General features: G+C 39.2%; 1 protein-coding gene across 1 annotated transcript; it reads left to right on the forward strand.

Moving 5' to 3' along the window:
• Positions 1 to 9,118: 9,118 nt before the first annotated feature.
• Positions 9,119 to 11,078, forward strand: LOC122052371 (pentatricopeptide repeat-containing protein At1g10270-like). The gene has a single exon (XM_042613856.1). It carries the CDS (start codon positions 9,180 to 9,182, stop codon positions 10,839 to 10,841), a length of 1,662 nt encoding a protein of 553 aa, XP_042469790.1. The 5' UTR covers positions 9,119 to 9,179; the 3' UTR covers positions 10,842 to 11,078.
• The last annotated feature ends 5,570 nt before the right edge of the window (positions 11,079 to 16,648 follow it).

Raw genomic sequence — 16,648 nt, forward strand, 5'->3', positions numbered from 1 at the left:
CCAACTCACTCCTCCTGGAACACCATAGTGGAATGGTGTATCCGAAAGGAGGAATCGTACCCTATTAGATATGGTACGGTCTATGATGAGTCACACAGATCTTCCTATATTTCTTTGGGGCTATGCTCTAGACACGTCAGCTTTTAAACTCAACCGAGTTCCATCCAAGGCTGTGATAAAGACACCATATAGGATATGGGCTGGGAGAAATGTCCAGGTGTCTTTTATGAGGATTTGGGGTTGTGAGGCTTACGTTCGACGTCAAGTGTCAGACAAGTTAGGACCCAAATCCGACAAGTGCTACTTTATTGGATATCCCAAGGAAACTAAGGGATATTACTTCTACATTCCCAGTCAGCACTAGGTAGTTGTGGCAAAGACTGGGGTCTTTCTAGAAAGGGACTTTATTTCTAGAAAGACTAGTGGGAGTACGTTCGATCTTGAAGAATTTCAAGATGCGGACCATAGCATTGAGGCCTCGATGGAAGTTGAACTGGAACCATAAAGTGTTGTGGATGATGTTGTTCCACAAAGAGTTGAGGAACAACAACCAGTTCAAGTAGACATACCTCTTCACAGGTCTGATAGGGTACGTCGTCAGCCTGAGAGATACTCATTTCTCTTGTTTGACCATAATGACGTTGTGTTCATAGAGGATGAGCCTACCACCTATCAGGAAGCTGTGATGAGACCAGATTCCGAGAAATGGCTAGAGGCCATAAGATCCGAAATGGAATTCATGTACACCAACCAAGTATGGACTTTGATTGATCCACCTGAAGGGGTAAAACCCATTGGGTGTAAGTGGGTCTTTAAGAGAAAGACTGACATGGATGGACTTATCTATAAAGGTCGCTTGGTAGCTAAAGGTTTCAAGCAGATTCATGGTATTGACTATGATGAAACCTTTTCTCCAGTAGCAATGTTTAAGTCTATTCGGATCATGATTGCTATTGCAGCATACCATGACTATGAGATATGGCAGATGGATGTCAAAACCGCGTTTCTGAATGGAAACCTACTCGAGGATGTGTACATGACACAACCTGAGGGTTTTGTAGATCCACAGTATACTAGCAGAGTATGCAAGCTGCATAGGTCCATTTATGGACTAAAGCAAGCTTCTCGGAGCTGGAATCTTCGATTCGATGATGTGATCAAACAGTTTAGTTTCATCAAGAATGAAGATGAACCATGTGTCTACAAGAAGGTTGTAGGGGACATAGTTGTCTTCCTCATATTGTATGTGGATGACATACTACTCATTGGGAAAGACATCCCTTTGCTTCAGTCTGTCAAGACCTGGCTAGGGAGTTGCTTCTCAATGAAGGACTTAGGTGAAGCATCTCGCTTTCTAGGCATACAGATCTATAGAGATAGATCTAATAGATTGCTTGGCCTAAGTCAGAGTACATATATTGACAAGGTACTCCTACGGTTTGCCATACAGAACTCCACGAAGGGATTTCTGCCGATGTCACATGGCGTGAGTCTTTCGAAGACTCAAGGTCCTTCTTCTATAGAAGAGAGAGACCGCATGGATCAGATCCCTTATGCCTCAGCTATAGGATCTATCATGTACGCCATGCTATGTACTCGTCCTGATGTCTCGTATGCTTTGAGCATAACGAGCAGATACTAGTCAGATCCAGGTGAAAGTCACTGGATAGCGGTCAAGAATATTCTTAAGTACTTAAGAAGGACTAAAGAATATTTCTTGATATATGGAGGCAATGATGAGCTAGCTGTAAAGGGTTACAGTGATGCTAGCTTCCAGACCGACCAGGATGATTATCGATCGCAGTCAGGGTTCGTGTTTTGCATAAATGGTGGTGCTGTGAGCTGGAAGAGTTCGAAGCAGGACATAGTCGCTGATTCTACAACAGAGGCCGAGTACATTACTGCATCAGAGGCAGCAAAGGAGACAGTTTGGATCCGCAAGTTCATCACTGAACTTAGGGTGGTTCCTAGCATCGTTGACCCCATTGAGCTCTATTGTGACAACAATGGAGCTATAGCACAGGTGAAGGAACCTCACTCACACCAGCAGACCAAACACATACTTCGACACTTCCATCTCATTCGAGAGATTATCGACAGAGGAGATGTGAAGATATGCAGAGTACCCACAGAAGCTAACATCACAGATCCCTTGACCAAGGCTTTGGCACAGAGAAAGCATGATGGTCACACTCGGTCATTGGGGCTTGGAGCGTACATTGATTGGCACTAGTGCTAGTGGGAGATTGTTAGTTAGAGCCCTAGAGCAAATCATTTGATGATTATATTATGGACTTGTTGTATCATATTCTTATATAAATAAAGGCATTTGTTTTGGTTATTATACTTACTTATATTGGTGCCAAATAAACTAAGTATAATAGCGTCCTTGAGTAGAAGGTTCATACCTATATCAATCGATTAGTTGAATCGATAGTGAGATGATATAAGGAACACTACTCTTAATCATTCATAGTCGAGTATTAACATTCAGGGACAATGTTAATGCAATAAGACTAGCATGTAGGTCAACTCGATGACTTGATCTCACAAATCATGGATATGGAGATATCAAGTTGACACATGGGTATGCATTGGAGAATGTATACTGAATGACCTGCCATGAGAAAGTATCATGGATCGTTATATGAGTGTCATATACTTTCTCATGTGGCTATTAGTATGACTACTAGTCCTTGAACCTGAAGTCACCATAGATCCCTACATAAGGAGTTATGTACTTTGGTTTCGTCAAACGTCACCCGTAACTGGGTGGACTATAAAGGCGATTATTGGATATGTAAAAAATTATGCGGAGGGATATGAGTGATGTAGATGGGATCTATCCCTCCTATATGACGGGAGTGACATCGATATTCTTGATAGAGTGAGACCACGAAGTGCATGGCCATGCCCAAATGAGTCAATATAAGATATTGAGCTCATTTGATTTAGTGAGTCTACTTGGAGTTCAAGATTTAGATTGATTAGAGGATGGCAGGGTCTATGTCTCATATTGATCAATCTAGATGTCTAGGATAGAAGAAAACTTGTCATATATTGTGAGGAGTCACAATTAGTAGTCACAAGGTAATGTTGGATCTCAACATTCTTGTAACTTAGGTAGTAATGATGTGTTGCTAGATACCACTCATTACTTATGCTCCTAAATGGGTTTAGGGGCATTGCCAACGTTACAAGAACCTATAGGGTCACACACTAAGGACAATTAGATGGAGATTAGGTTCATATGATGATCCAAGAGGATTAGATTCATGTGATGAATCAAATTGGATTAAGAGTAATCCAAATTGGGCTAATTGAGTTGGACTCAAGTTGATTCATGTGTTCAATGAGTTTAATTTAGATTATGACTCATTGAATCAATTTAATTAAATGAATTAGATTCATTATATTAAATTGGTTTGAATCAAATGGTTAGATTAGATCAACCATGAGAGAGATTTGGTCAAGTTTGACTTGACTTGAGAGGAAGAGGAAGAGTCAAGTTTAACTTGACTTTATGCCACATCATTAGTGAGTTGGCAAGATGTGGACCAATGATGATGCTCCACATCATCATGGTTATTTAAGTGAGATGCCACCTCATGGAGGTTACAATTCTTCACTATGGCCTCCAGATTAATTGTGATTAATGTGAAGGGGGTTACACCTCCTAATGTGGCCGGCCACCTCAAGGCAAAAGAGGAGGAGTTTTTCATTTTTGTGTGTGGATCTCTCTTTTCTTTTTCCTCCTCAAGCTCTTCCTTCTCTCCCTCTCCTCTTATCTTGGCCGAACCATCTAAAGGTGCTAGCACACCTTTTGTGTGGTTTTTCTCCACCTACTTGTTCATGTGGATACTTCTAGAGGAGTGTCTACTTTGACACTCTCGAGATCCGGCACCTTGGACGAGCGAGATTCGCGAAAGACACGCATCGAGGGTAAAACCCTTTAACATATAGTTCTAGTGTAGATCTATTTGTTGGTAAACTCGTACTGGTAGTTTTTCGAAAGTTTTATTCTTCGCACGGATCCGGTGGCGGGGTTTCGGGGTTTCCGCGACGCGAAAAAGCGGTTTTCGCGGCCCGAAAATCCCAACAGCAATAACAAAGATAATTATAAGCCAAAATTTATCAAGATACAGTAATAAGTGAAATAAAACTTTGTTAGTACCAGCTATAAATGTCAAATCTTCTTCATTTGATTCGTCTTCATTGGTACGATGATTCTCTGTAGTAGTTGATCTGGCAATCAACTTGTCATCATATTTATAATTAATTAATAAAAATCATTGATTCAGGAATAAAATTATACTACAAATGTAGAATTAATGGTTGCATACCCTTGCTACAAAACTGGACAGTTACGCTTATCATGTGAAACACCTCAATGACCGTATCCATGACATAGCCTAGACTTTGAGGTTGATGTCTCTTTTGATGATTTCAATCTCTTCTCACAACCCTTTACCCTTACTAAAGAAGAATCAACAACAGAGGGGGCCCCATCCATGGATTTCTTCCTTTGCCTATGATTTCCACTTATTCTACTAATGTTCATCTCTTAAATTTACTGTATATGCATTCAAATATTTCATCCTAGAAGGTTGTCCCCTTATTAATCAAAAATTCATCATCAATTACTACTGAAGCTTTAAAAGATAACCTCGAGTATCTTGACATCAAACTTGCATATGGATTATTGATGAAAGTTTGCTCACCCAAAGCATATATTACTCCAACCTTTGAATTTCTTGTCCATCGTTTAAATATGTACTGATTGGGCAGTAGAAACACTTGATTGATATAGAAAAAAACTAACATATGCCTACATGGAATGCCCTCAAACTCAAATTTCCTACAGCTGTAGGATATGTACTTCATTTGTTTGTCATGCGTAAGCACCCTTGTTTTTGCGGAAGAACCACTTTGAAAATTCATGATATGATAAACCACTATTTCACCACCATTAGATTCTTATTGCACATAATAACCATGACTCACACTCATTTCACTTTAAAATTCCAACCATTTACTTTTTGTGTACAACCTAACCATTTGAGTTTCTATAGGCCAGTTTGTCTAAATCTTGGGATGCTTATTCATATCAATATGGTCAGCAACTAACTTATTATGTCTTTGGAGTCCCAATGGCCTATTGAAACATATGATAAAATCCATCAATAAGTTCTTATTTGAGACATACTTCTTAAAAAATGAATGCGAGCCTTCAAATTGCTGACTACTAGATATTCCAACAAAAAATAAATGGATAAAATATAATGGGACCATCCTTTGTCATAATTCATACATCAATGACAACCAATCATTTTTCTCCAAGGTAGAACACTTGATAACTTCTTCTCATGACTTCTCAAATTCATCATATGTTGAGGACTTCACAATGACATCCTTTATGATATTATAGTAGTTACAAAAAGTCAAAGGGGGTAATTTATCTAGAAATTTATTGATTATATGCCACAAAAAATAGCAATGCACTATTTGAGGGAAAACTTATGCAATGACCTTCGTCAACACTGGATCTTGATGAGTGATGATCAAGGTAGGTGGACCTTTAGGCATCACTTTTATGAATTTCTTAAGCAACAAAACAAAAGACTAAATTTTCTCATCACTTAGAAAGCCACAACCAAACATAATGGTCTGATGATAATGATTAACTCCTACAAATGGTACAAAACATAGCTCATATTTATTGGTGTTATATGTCGTATCAATATAACTACATCTCTAAAGATGTTGCATGTCCTCCTTGATACATGATCCACCCAAAAGTACCGAGTGAATCTGTCATTTAAACCAGTCTCATAATTAAAGAAAAAGGTTAAATTCTTCTCTTTCTTTGTTGAAAATAACTCGATCAATATTTCAACATCAATACCCTTTTATTCATTCCTTATATCTTTCTCAAAGTTTCTAATATTTCTTTCTATAAAAATAATATCTCTTTCTGTTCTTGAACACATTTTGTAGTTTAACCATAATATAATACATTACAATGTCTATAATTTTTCATACATACTCCAATGTGATTAGTAGCTGCTACAACATAGTTACTTATCACGTTATAACAGTTAGGGTCAAGTAGCTGCTACAATAATGAGAAGTCAATAGGAACTATAGGGTTTAACTACGTTGTATCAGTCATTAAGGTTTAACTAAGTTCTAGCACCTGCTGTCGAGTAGCTGCTACAACGTTACAACTATTTTTTAAACCCTCTATTTCCTGAAAGTAAATCTTCAATCCAAATACCTATAATCTTAAAACATCATTGTCACAGCTAGTAGAATAATCAAAACCCTAAACATTTAAACCCGTAAACAAGAGGAGAAGAATCAAAACACTAAATCCTTATGAAATACTTACGATGGAGGTGAAGCTTCAGAGGAGAAACAAGTCGTCATGGTGATGTTGATTGACGAAGAGACTGTGGGGCACCGATCTACTGTGGTGAACATCTTTTGAAATATTTGTTGCATGCCCAGTTTTAGGGTTAAAACTTTGGCAAATGAGGGAAAAATGGTAATTGTATAATATATTTTCGCTTTTTCCAATGGCGCATGATAATGTATATTAGGATTAGAGAAAATTACAACTTTAATATAAAATACTTACCATTAAATGGTTTGTGGGAAATAATGTTTAGAAAGTTTCCTGTAAAATATAGAAGAAAACAATGGTAAGAAAAGGTTGTTTGGAGTGTCAAAGTAGCTGCTACAACGGTGTAGCAACTAGGCGTCAAAGTAGCTCCTACAAGCTACAACGTTATAGTTGCTACATCGTTAAAGTTGTTGCTATAACGTTGTAGCAACTAGCCATCGAAGTAGCTGCTACAATTTTGTATCAGTTAACATTCCAGGTAGCTTCTACAATGCTGTAGTAGCTACCTCGTCGAAATAGCTGCTATAGCATTATAGTAGTTAACATTCCAATTAGCTACTATAATGTTGTAGCAGCTACCCGTCAAAATAACTACTACACCATTGTAGCAGCTAGCCATTGAAGTAACTGCTACAACGTTGTGGTAGTTAACATTCCAATTAGCTACTACACTGTTGTACCAGTTACTTGTCGAAGTAGCTGCTACAATATTGTAGCAGCTAGCCATTAAAGTTGCTACTACACTATTGTAGCAGTTAACATTCCAATTAGCTACTATAACGTTGTAGCAGTTAGCCGTCAAATTCGCTGTTACAACATTGTAGTAGCTAGCTATCGAAGTAGTTGCTACAATACTGTAGCAGCTAGCCATCGAAGTCGTTGCTACAACGTTGTAGCAGCTACTCGTCAAAGTAACTGCTACACTGTTGTAGTAACTAGCTGTCAAAGTAGTTGTTATACCGTTATAGTAGCTAGCTGTCGAAGTAGCTACTACACTATTGTAGCAGTTAACATTCCAAGTATCTATTACACCGTTATAGTAGTTAACATTCAAAGTAGCTGCTACAACATTGTAGCAGCTAGCCATCAAAATTGCTGCTACACCATTGTAGCAGTTAACATTCCAATTAGTTGCTACACCATTGTAGCAATTACCTATCGAAATAGCTATTACACCATTGTAGCAATTAACATTCAAAGTATCTGCTATAACATTGTAGCAGCTAGCCATCGAAGTTGTTGCTACACCGTTGTAGCAGTTAACATTCTAAGTACTGCTACATCATTGTAGCAGCTAGCCATCAAAGTAGTTGCTACAACATTATAGCAGCTAGCCATCGAAGTTGCTGCTACACCATTGTAATATTTAACATTCCAAGTAGCTGCTACACCCTTATAGAAGTTAACATTCCAAGTAGCTGCTACAACTTATAACAGCTAGCCATCGAAGTTACTGCTATACCATTGTAGTAGTTAACATTCAAAGTAGCTACACCGTTGTAGCAGTTAACATTTAAAGTAGCTGCTACAATATTGTAGCAGCTAGCCGTCAAAATAGCTGTTGCACCATTATAGCAGCTAGATGTCAAATAGCTCATTCACTGTTGAAACAATTAACATTCCAAGTAGTTGCTAAACCATTGTAGCAGTTAGCATTTAAAGTTACTGCTATAATGTTGTAGCACCTAGTCATCGAAGTAGCTACTACACTGTTGTAGCAGTTAACATTCTAAGTATCTGTTACAATACTATATCAGTTAACATTCTAAGTAGCTGCTACAACGTTGTAGTAGCTATATGTCCAATAAAGACAAGTAGACAACATATGTGAAAAGTGGTTGTAGGTGTTGTAGCAGGCGTCGGCCTTTTATGTTGTAGCATAAATCTCTAATATATATTAGGATCACGGATTAATGGAATTACAAAATAAAATGAAATGAATTATCATTGATTATGAAATGATGTAATTGATGTTTGAAAAGTTCCTTACATGCAAATGGTATAAGCAAAAGCTAGTAAGAAAATAGTTAGGGTTTGTATGTTGTAGGATATATCATTGTACAGAGATGAAAATCAGATAGTGGAGTGGAGAAAAGCAACATCAGCTATCTGTTCGGTGGCAGTTTCTCGAGCTTCCAGTTAGCTTGAGAATAAGCATGCAATTGTAAATTGTCCAAGTGGCGACCAAGGAAGAGGCGAGGGCGAGAGTGGCGAGGGAAATTTAAAATTTAAGAATTTTTTCTCGCCGCCGATTTGAATAGAAAGCGGAAGGGGAGAGAGAATAAAAGAAATATTTTTTTCATAGAAATCGTGCTGGCAACACCATGTCTGCGTGTTGCTCACGATCACACACGAAATGTCACCTATATAATGCTTAGATCTTATATTGTATATTCAGTGTGTACCATATATATCATATATATTGTGTTTTAGAGTTTAAAATTTAAATTTAAACTCTCTCCAATTAATCTTTTACTATTACAAATATACTAATAATTATAAAGTGAGAGAGAAGAAAATAGTAAACACAAATAAATATTATAAAAATTTTAGAATATCTAATATAATGTGTAGTAAAAAAAATTTATCTAAATTTAATAAAATAAATAATTTATTTTAAAATTTAAAGATATTACTAGAAATCAATGAGTGAAACGTATTATTCCTAACAATAAAGTGAATAAACCATCAACATTTTGATCGTAGGGTTTTATTTCTCTTCTTCTTTACTTCATTTCCCCCTTTTTGTCGGTCTCGCTTGTAATTAGATATTATGTCCTTCCGCCACCTCCTACTTCGCTCTCTTCGCCGCGGCGCCTCCGATCGCTACCGCCCCCATTTTCTCTCTGCCCTTTCTATTCCATCCCGCCCCTTCGCCTTCTCATCTGTCGAGGAGGCCGCCGCCGAGCGCCGCCGTCTCAAGCGCCGCCTTCGCATCGAACCCCCAATCCACCGCCCAAATGCCCCTCGCCCACCCCGAGACCCCAACGCCCCCCGCCTTCCGGACTCCACCTCCTCTCTCGTCGGCCCGCGCCTCAACCTCCACAACCGCGTCCAGGCTTTCATCCGCAGAGGCGATCACGACGGCGCCTCCTCCACCACTCGTCATGCCGTTTTCTCCTCAGTCCGCCCCACGGTCTTCACCTGCAACGCCGTCCTCGCTTCCATGCTCCGCACAGACCGCTTCGACGACGTCGTTGCCCTCTTCACCTTCTTCTTCACCCAATCCAACATCGTTCCCAACGTCGTCTCCTACAATATTCTGATTAACTCCCACTGCAACGCCGGTCGTGTTGATGTCGCCCTCGACGTCTACCGCCACATCCTGGACAGCGCTCCCTTTTCCCCCTCCTATGCCACCTATCGCCATCTCACCAAGGGCCTTGTTGACGCTGACCGCATCCAGGAGGCCGTGGACCTCCTCCGAGAGATGCTTAACCGCGGCCATGCCGCTGACTCCATCGTCTACAACATTCTCATGGCCGGCTTCATTGAGCGCGGCAACATGGAGAAGGCTCTCGATCTATTCGATGAGCTCCGGGAGCGCTGTCTGGTCTATGATGGTGTCGTACATTCGACTTTGATGGAGGCCTACTTCAAGCGTGGAATGGACGAGGACGCCATGGCGTCGTATCAGTCGTTGCTTGACCGGCAGTTCAAGATGACCCCCGCCACCTGCAACACCCTCATTGAGACCTTGCTGAGACACGGAAAGCTGACTGAGGCAGAAAAGATGTTTGAGAATATGCTAGACAACCACAACCCTCCTTTCTTCTTTGCGATTAACACAGACACTTATAACCTGATGGTGAACCAGCGTTTCAAGGAAGGGAAGTTCATGGAGGCCATCGACACATTCCACCGGCAGCCCGTGAAGCCATGTATCATGGACGTTGGTTGCTTCAATAATATCGTTGGGAAGCTCTGCGAGAATGGGATGCTTCCGGAAGCAGAGAAGTTGTTCGGAGAAATGCCTGAGAAGTCAGTTGACCCTGATGCAACGACTTATGGATTTCTAGTTGATGCCTGTTTCAAGGGTGGGAGGACGGATAATGCTGTTGAGTACTTTGAGAAGATGAGTAAAAGCAGTATAGAAAGCTTCAGAGTTGATGTGGACTTCTACAACATGGTGTTCAATGGACTGGTGAAGGCAGGAAGGATCAGTCAAGCAGTGGAGATTTTTGAGAAGATGTGGGAGAAAGGGAGCAGACCAAATCTGTCGAGTTATGAGGTTTTGGTTACTGCACTGTGTAACGCAGGAAATCTCGACAGAGGACGAGAGCTGTTCGAACAGATGCTACAAAGCGGCATAATTGCTACCCCTGGATTTAGTGTTTTCCTATTGGATGCCTTTGGAAAAGCAGGACGTGGCCACGAAATAGAAGAGCTACTCACCGGCAATGTGGCATCTCAAGCACACCAGGTAGCAGTATGAACTAAGACATTTCTATACCACTTACAAATCAAAGGAGCATTTGTCATTTAAATTATGGGGGGAGAGGGGATTTCAGCTGAAGGTACTTCTATAAAAATACTTGAATTTAATCAGAGTAGTCCCTTTCTGTGGATCTATAGTCTTTTAGATCTGTCTGGTGGTAACTCTGCCGCTTTGATCATGAACTTAAAATCTACTGATCTTAGTTATTCAATACAAGTTGCATAACGTTTTTTTCTTCCCTATAAATTAATGAATATCCATTCCTTTGAACCATGACTTACCACTTTTTATTTACAAAAGGGATTCTTCCCTTTGGATTTTGTTGATTTGGTATACTTTAATAGATTTAATATAAATTAGATCAATCATTTTCTTCTCATCTAATATATTGCTTAATTATTTGTATCAATGAAGTGGATTGAACTTATAAGCTTGCTTGATATAATGTCAATTGATAATTAACATAATATCAGATTCTGTATGTGAATTCTTATGTGGGCATATTTAATGCATTAAGCATTGCATATCCATGGGATACATTAGAAGCCCACATGAAATGCTTTTAATTCAGTGAAGCAAAGATTTAAGGTTTGACAATTGGGTTGGATATTTGGATAAATAAGTTTAAGACATCATAAGTTTGTAATTGATTTGATCACGCTATGTTAGTATTCTCTTGGCCAATTCTTGAAATAATCCATCGTTTGGAGTTTGTTTTGCTCTTCTTTCTTACTTAAATTCAATTAGATAAATATTTTGTCTTTCCCATGTTAATGTGAAATTGCTGCTTTCTTTCATTTGGCTATTATGCTTATTTGCTGCGATGCATCTATGAAAAGTTGCGCAAGATACGTTTGTTTTGCTTTAATCTTCAAGTTAGCATCCGAAAAGAATTGGTAGAATCGTGGTTTGTGCTTGATTTATTCAAATGGAGAAAGGCTTTTGCATTATATTGTGCTATCTTCCAAACTTGCGTTACATCAGGATGCCTTAGTGACTTCATGGGAGCTCAAAACAAATAGTTTGAGCTGACTTCTCATACAAAGAGTGTGGATCTAAGAAGCCTTGAAGTTATTTTCTTTTATTTTATCCCAGTATTTGGGTCTTCGGTTTAACTAGTCCAACTAGTCATGGAGGTGAATGGCCCAGCCACATACCAGCCACTAAGTAAATTCGGAAAGCGCAGGTGGATTCTGGCATGACACCCAAGATCACTAGTTGTTCGAATTCTGTAGGCAATAACCAGCCTGAGATTTAAATTTTCGTTGCATGAGCAAAGGATTTTGACTCATTATAGTAAAATGTGATTATGCTCACTCCAAGTGTCTCTCATAGCCCGTCCTCGGTTATGTAAACAGAGATAAATTACGGAGTCAACTTATAGTTGATCGTCAATTGGCTAGCGGATAGTTGGGATTTTTTATCCCAAAAAAGATTTTGACTCATGGTGGCATAAAGGTGAATACGCTCGCCTCCAGCACCCCCGTCAACCCGTTCCAGGACCAACACGGAGGAGGTAAATCACGGGCGGCTACTAGCCTTTGGAATAGTGACTAGCACATAAGAGAGACATTTACCTTGATTTTACTGAGATTCAAATTCCAGATCTCATGATCTACACTTCTAGTTGACTGAATCTATGTCAGACTACCTAAGTCGATTGATATCCTTTTATCAGTCAATTGATTCACTATGATCCTTAAGTCAATTGATTGTTATAGTGGCCTTGGATCAATAGGTTGTTGCAACTTTCATACTATTGCATTAGTTGATTGGAATTTACTATCATTCGATTGATCTAAAATTGACTCCAAATCAAGACTGCTCAATTGACTTCGTCATATACAAAAACAATCTATTTAATAGCTAATTAATTTGAGTCAATTCGTAAATCGACTCAACTCAACAATTGACTAGAATCACCTCTACTCGACCAGAGTTTTGATTATAATCATTTAATGATTGAGTCTTGGCTTAAATTTAGATCTAGCTTTTCTCAATGATACATATCTCTCAATTCTTATAGCTCACATAAGAAATTACATTATGCAGTTTGACTTCGCCATCATAGTCGTATTCCGCTAGGTTACCCATTAGGCAGATGCATCGAACTCACGACTTCACATGTCATTCTTCACTTACATCTACCTGATTTGCCTCCATCCAGATATAGTAAATGTTCCACTTCGATGCTCTCCATATTGCGATCTCATTTATCATCCATCTCTAATCTATAACAAACCTCAAGCCACTCAGCCAACCAACCTGGTCAAGCAAGTCATGCCCTGTGTTGCTCCAACTTCACATTAACATTTCTTGTCTCATAATCCCTTGAATGTCTCGTGCAATCTTATCCAAACTCCATCAGATTTTAAGTCATCGAGCATATTGTCTTGACTACACTCGACCTTTTTTATTCACGAGCTCTTAGAGCTTCATGTGTTTTATCAAATTCCTGCATAATTTAACGCATATATCAAATATACATACAAGATATAACTTAAATCATTTACTCTAATATCAAAATCTAAGGTCGAACACAATCACTTTGTGTGTGATTGCATCAACGTGTATATTTAAAGGATCGATTGGATGCAAAGGGATATCTACAACATCATATTCATATAATCTCACAAAGTTGGTCCAAGTGATTCATTCAATGGGGCTTCATATATGGTAAGTGATATGGGGTGTTAAACACGGATCCCAAGATGACGTAGAGATCAAAGTCAAGGTGACATAGTAATCAAAGTCAAGGAGAGATGACAACTAGTATATCCTTCTTTTGCTCCTCATCCTACGCTAAGGTCCCAATCCAAGGACGATCGGCGATAGGTCTTAGCTTCGGTCGGATCCGAAGGACCTAATATTTTATTCCCGTTCTAAGGCACTTAGTGTATATCCGATCATCCATTATTTGTTGGGTTTTTCGGGCAGCGAAAACCGCTTTTCGCGTCGTGGAAACCCCGAATCACCCAAGGCCAACGGATCCGTGCAAGGAAAACCGAACGATAAATACGAGTACGAGTTTGAAAAACCTTTTAGATCTACTCCTAGATCTACATGTTAAGAACTTTACCCTTGTTGCGTGCCTTTCGCGTTCCCGCTCGTCCAAGGAGTTGCCGGATCTCTAGACCGTCAAGCGTCGGTCCTCTAGAAGTATCCACACGGACACGTAGGTGGAGAAAACCTTACACAAAGGTGTGCTAGCACCTTGGTAAGATTCGGCCAAGGCAAGGAGGAGAGGGAGAGGAAGAGCTTCAAGAGGAAGAAGAAGAAGATACACCACTTGAATGGAAAAATGAATTCACCTTCAAACCCAAAGTGGCCGGCCACTCTCAATGGTGAAAACTCCCAAATTAATTGCATTAATTGCAATAAATATGAAGCCATTAAAGAGAATGACTTTGTAACTTCCATGAGGTGGCACCCATGATGATGTGGAGTATCATCATTGGTCCACCTAATGCCAACTCACCAATGAGGTGGCAAAAGGTCAAGTCAAAATTAACCTTTGGTCTTCCTTCTTAAGTCAAGTTAAACTTGACCCAATCTCTTTCATGGTTGATCTAATCTAACCATTTGATTCAAGCCAACTTAATATAATGAATCTAATTCATTTAATTAAATTGATTCAATGAGTCAAAATCTAAATTAGACTCATCGAACACATGAATCAACTTGAGTCGAACTCAAGTTAGCCCAATTAGGATTACTCTTAATCCAATTTGATTCATCAAATGAATCTAATCCTCTTGGTTCATCATATGAACCTAATCTCCATCTAATTGTCCTAAGTGTGTGACCCTATAGGTTCTTGTAACGTTGGCAATGCCCTAAACCCATTTAGGAGCATAAGTAATGAGCAGTATCTAGCAACACATCATTACTACCCAAGTTACAACAATGTCGAGATCCGACATCACCTTGTGACTACCAATTGTGACTCCTCACAATATGTAACATTGCCCTTCTATCCTAAACATCTAGATTGATCAATGTGAGTCATAGACCGTGTCATCCTCTAATCAATCTAAATCTTGAACTCCAAGTAGACTTACTCAATCAAATGAGCTCAACATCTCATGTTGACTCATTTGGGCATGGTCATGCACTTCGTGGTCTAACTCTATCAAGAATATTGATGTCGCTCCCGTCATATGGGAGGGATAGATCCCATCTACATCACTCACATCCCTATGCATAATTTGTTACATACCCAGTAATCGCCTTTATTGTCCACCCTGTTACGGGTGACGTTTGACAAAACCAAAGTACATAACTCCTTATGTAGGGATCCATGGTGACTTCAGGTCAAAGGATTAATAGTCATACTAATAGCCACATGAGAAAGTATATGACACTCATATAACGATCCATGATACTTTCTCATGGCGGGTCATTCAGTATACATTCTCTAATGCATACCCATGTGTCAGCTTGATATCTTTATATCCATGACTTGTGAGATCAAGTCATCGAGCTGACCTACATGCTAGTCTTATTGTATTAACATTGTCCCTGAATGTTAATACTCGACTAGGAATGATTTAGAGTAGTGTTCCCTATATCATCTCACTATCGATTCAACTAATCGATTGATATAGGTATGAACCTTCTACTCAAGGACGCTATTATACTTAGTCTATTTGGCACTAATACAAATAAGTATAATAACCAAACAAATGCCTTTATTAATATACAAGAATATGATACAATGAGTCCATACAATCATCAAATGATTGGCTCTAGGGCTCTAACTAACATTATTCGCTCAGGTTTAAGGGAGGATCGGCCTACCGCAGAACCAGCCGGGAATATATTTGGTCGGGTCTTGGAAATTCAATCTTTCACTCTTAGAGTCCGACTTAATATGCAGTCGGTCAAATACATGAGCTTTCACTGGTCATTTCCTCGTCTGCCTACATATGGATAACCAGGTATAAAGTTAACTAGTTAACCAGAGTTGCAAGGCTCAGTATCTTTATCTCTGAAGAATCAACATACAAGGCAAACCTCATAAGAAACTCGATCAAATTTCTAAAACTCAAGCTATCACTTCAAGAACAAGCCTTCAAGTACAATGTCGATCGACTGAAAGTACTGATCGGGCTTCTCAAGGCGCGATTCCTCATTCTTCAGAAGTAAGTATCCCTATATATGGGCGGTCGGTCAAAAAACCATCCGGAGTTAGAGGACTTGGTTCTCTATTACTTCATAATCAGATATCTAGCATCACACAACATATATCCGAGCAACCATAAGGACTGAATGCCCTACCATACTTAGTATTTTGCTTTTATATATACACATGGCTTGCTAAATATCTGGCTGAGATATCTTTGGGGAACCACATGGTCATAGAAACATAATAGTCTGTCGGAGAATACCAACCGTTTGTCAGAGAATATTTTTTTATTGTTACATGAGCATTTAATTGAACATTCTTCGAAGGTGACTCTACACTTTCTATCAGCCGACATATTGTGACAGCATATTCCTTCAACCATCGCATTAATGGCGTAAGTTACGAAAAGTGTTAAGACCGCTGGCGGCCGGCTAGGAGGGGGGGAGGTGAATTGCCCTTGCACAAATAAAAACAAAAATACCTTCCTCAACTTATAAGTTAAACAAACACTTGTCTAAAAAATGATAAGGAAATAAAAAAGACAAAGGCACATAAGTTTTTACTTGGTTACAACCGGCGAGGTTATTAATCCAAGAAATAGAGCGCACTAATATCTTTTTTAGGCGGAGAAACTTCTTTACAGCAATGATCGCACAAAAACAGAAAGCTAAATGGA

This window comes from Zingiber officinale, chromosome 3A (assembly GCF_018446385.1).
Source record: "Zingiber officinale cultivar Zhangliang chromosome 3A, Zo_v1.1, whole genome shotgun sequence".
In the NCBI taxonomy this organism is placed as follows: domain Eukaryota; kingdom Viridiplantae; phylum Streptophyta; class Magnoliopsida; order Zingiberales; family Zingiberaceae; genus Zingiber; species Zingiber officinale.

Bases quoted from the DNA above. Each gene is read 5' to 3' on its own strand.
- LOC122052371 (XM_042613856.1), top strand. From the start codon at position 9,180: ATGTCCTTCCGCCACCTCCTACTTCGCTCTCTTCGCCGCGGCGCCTCC.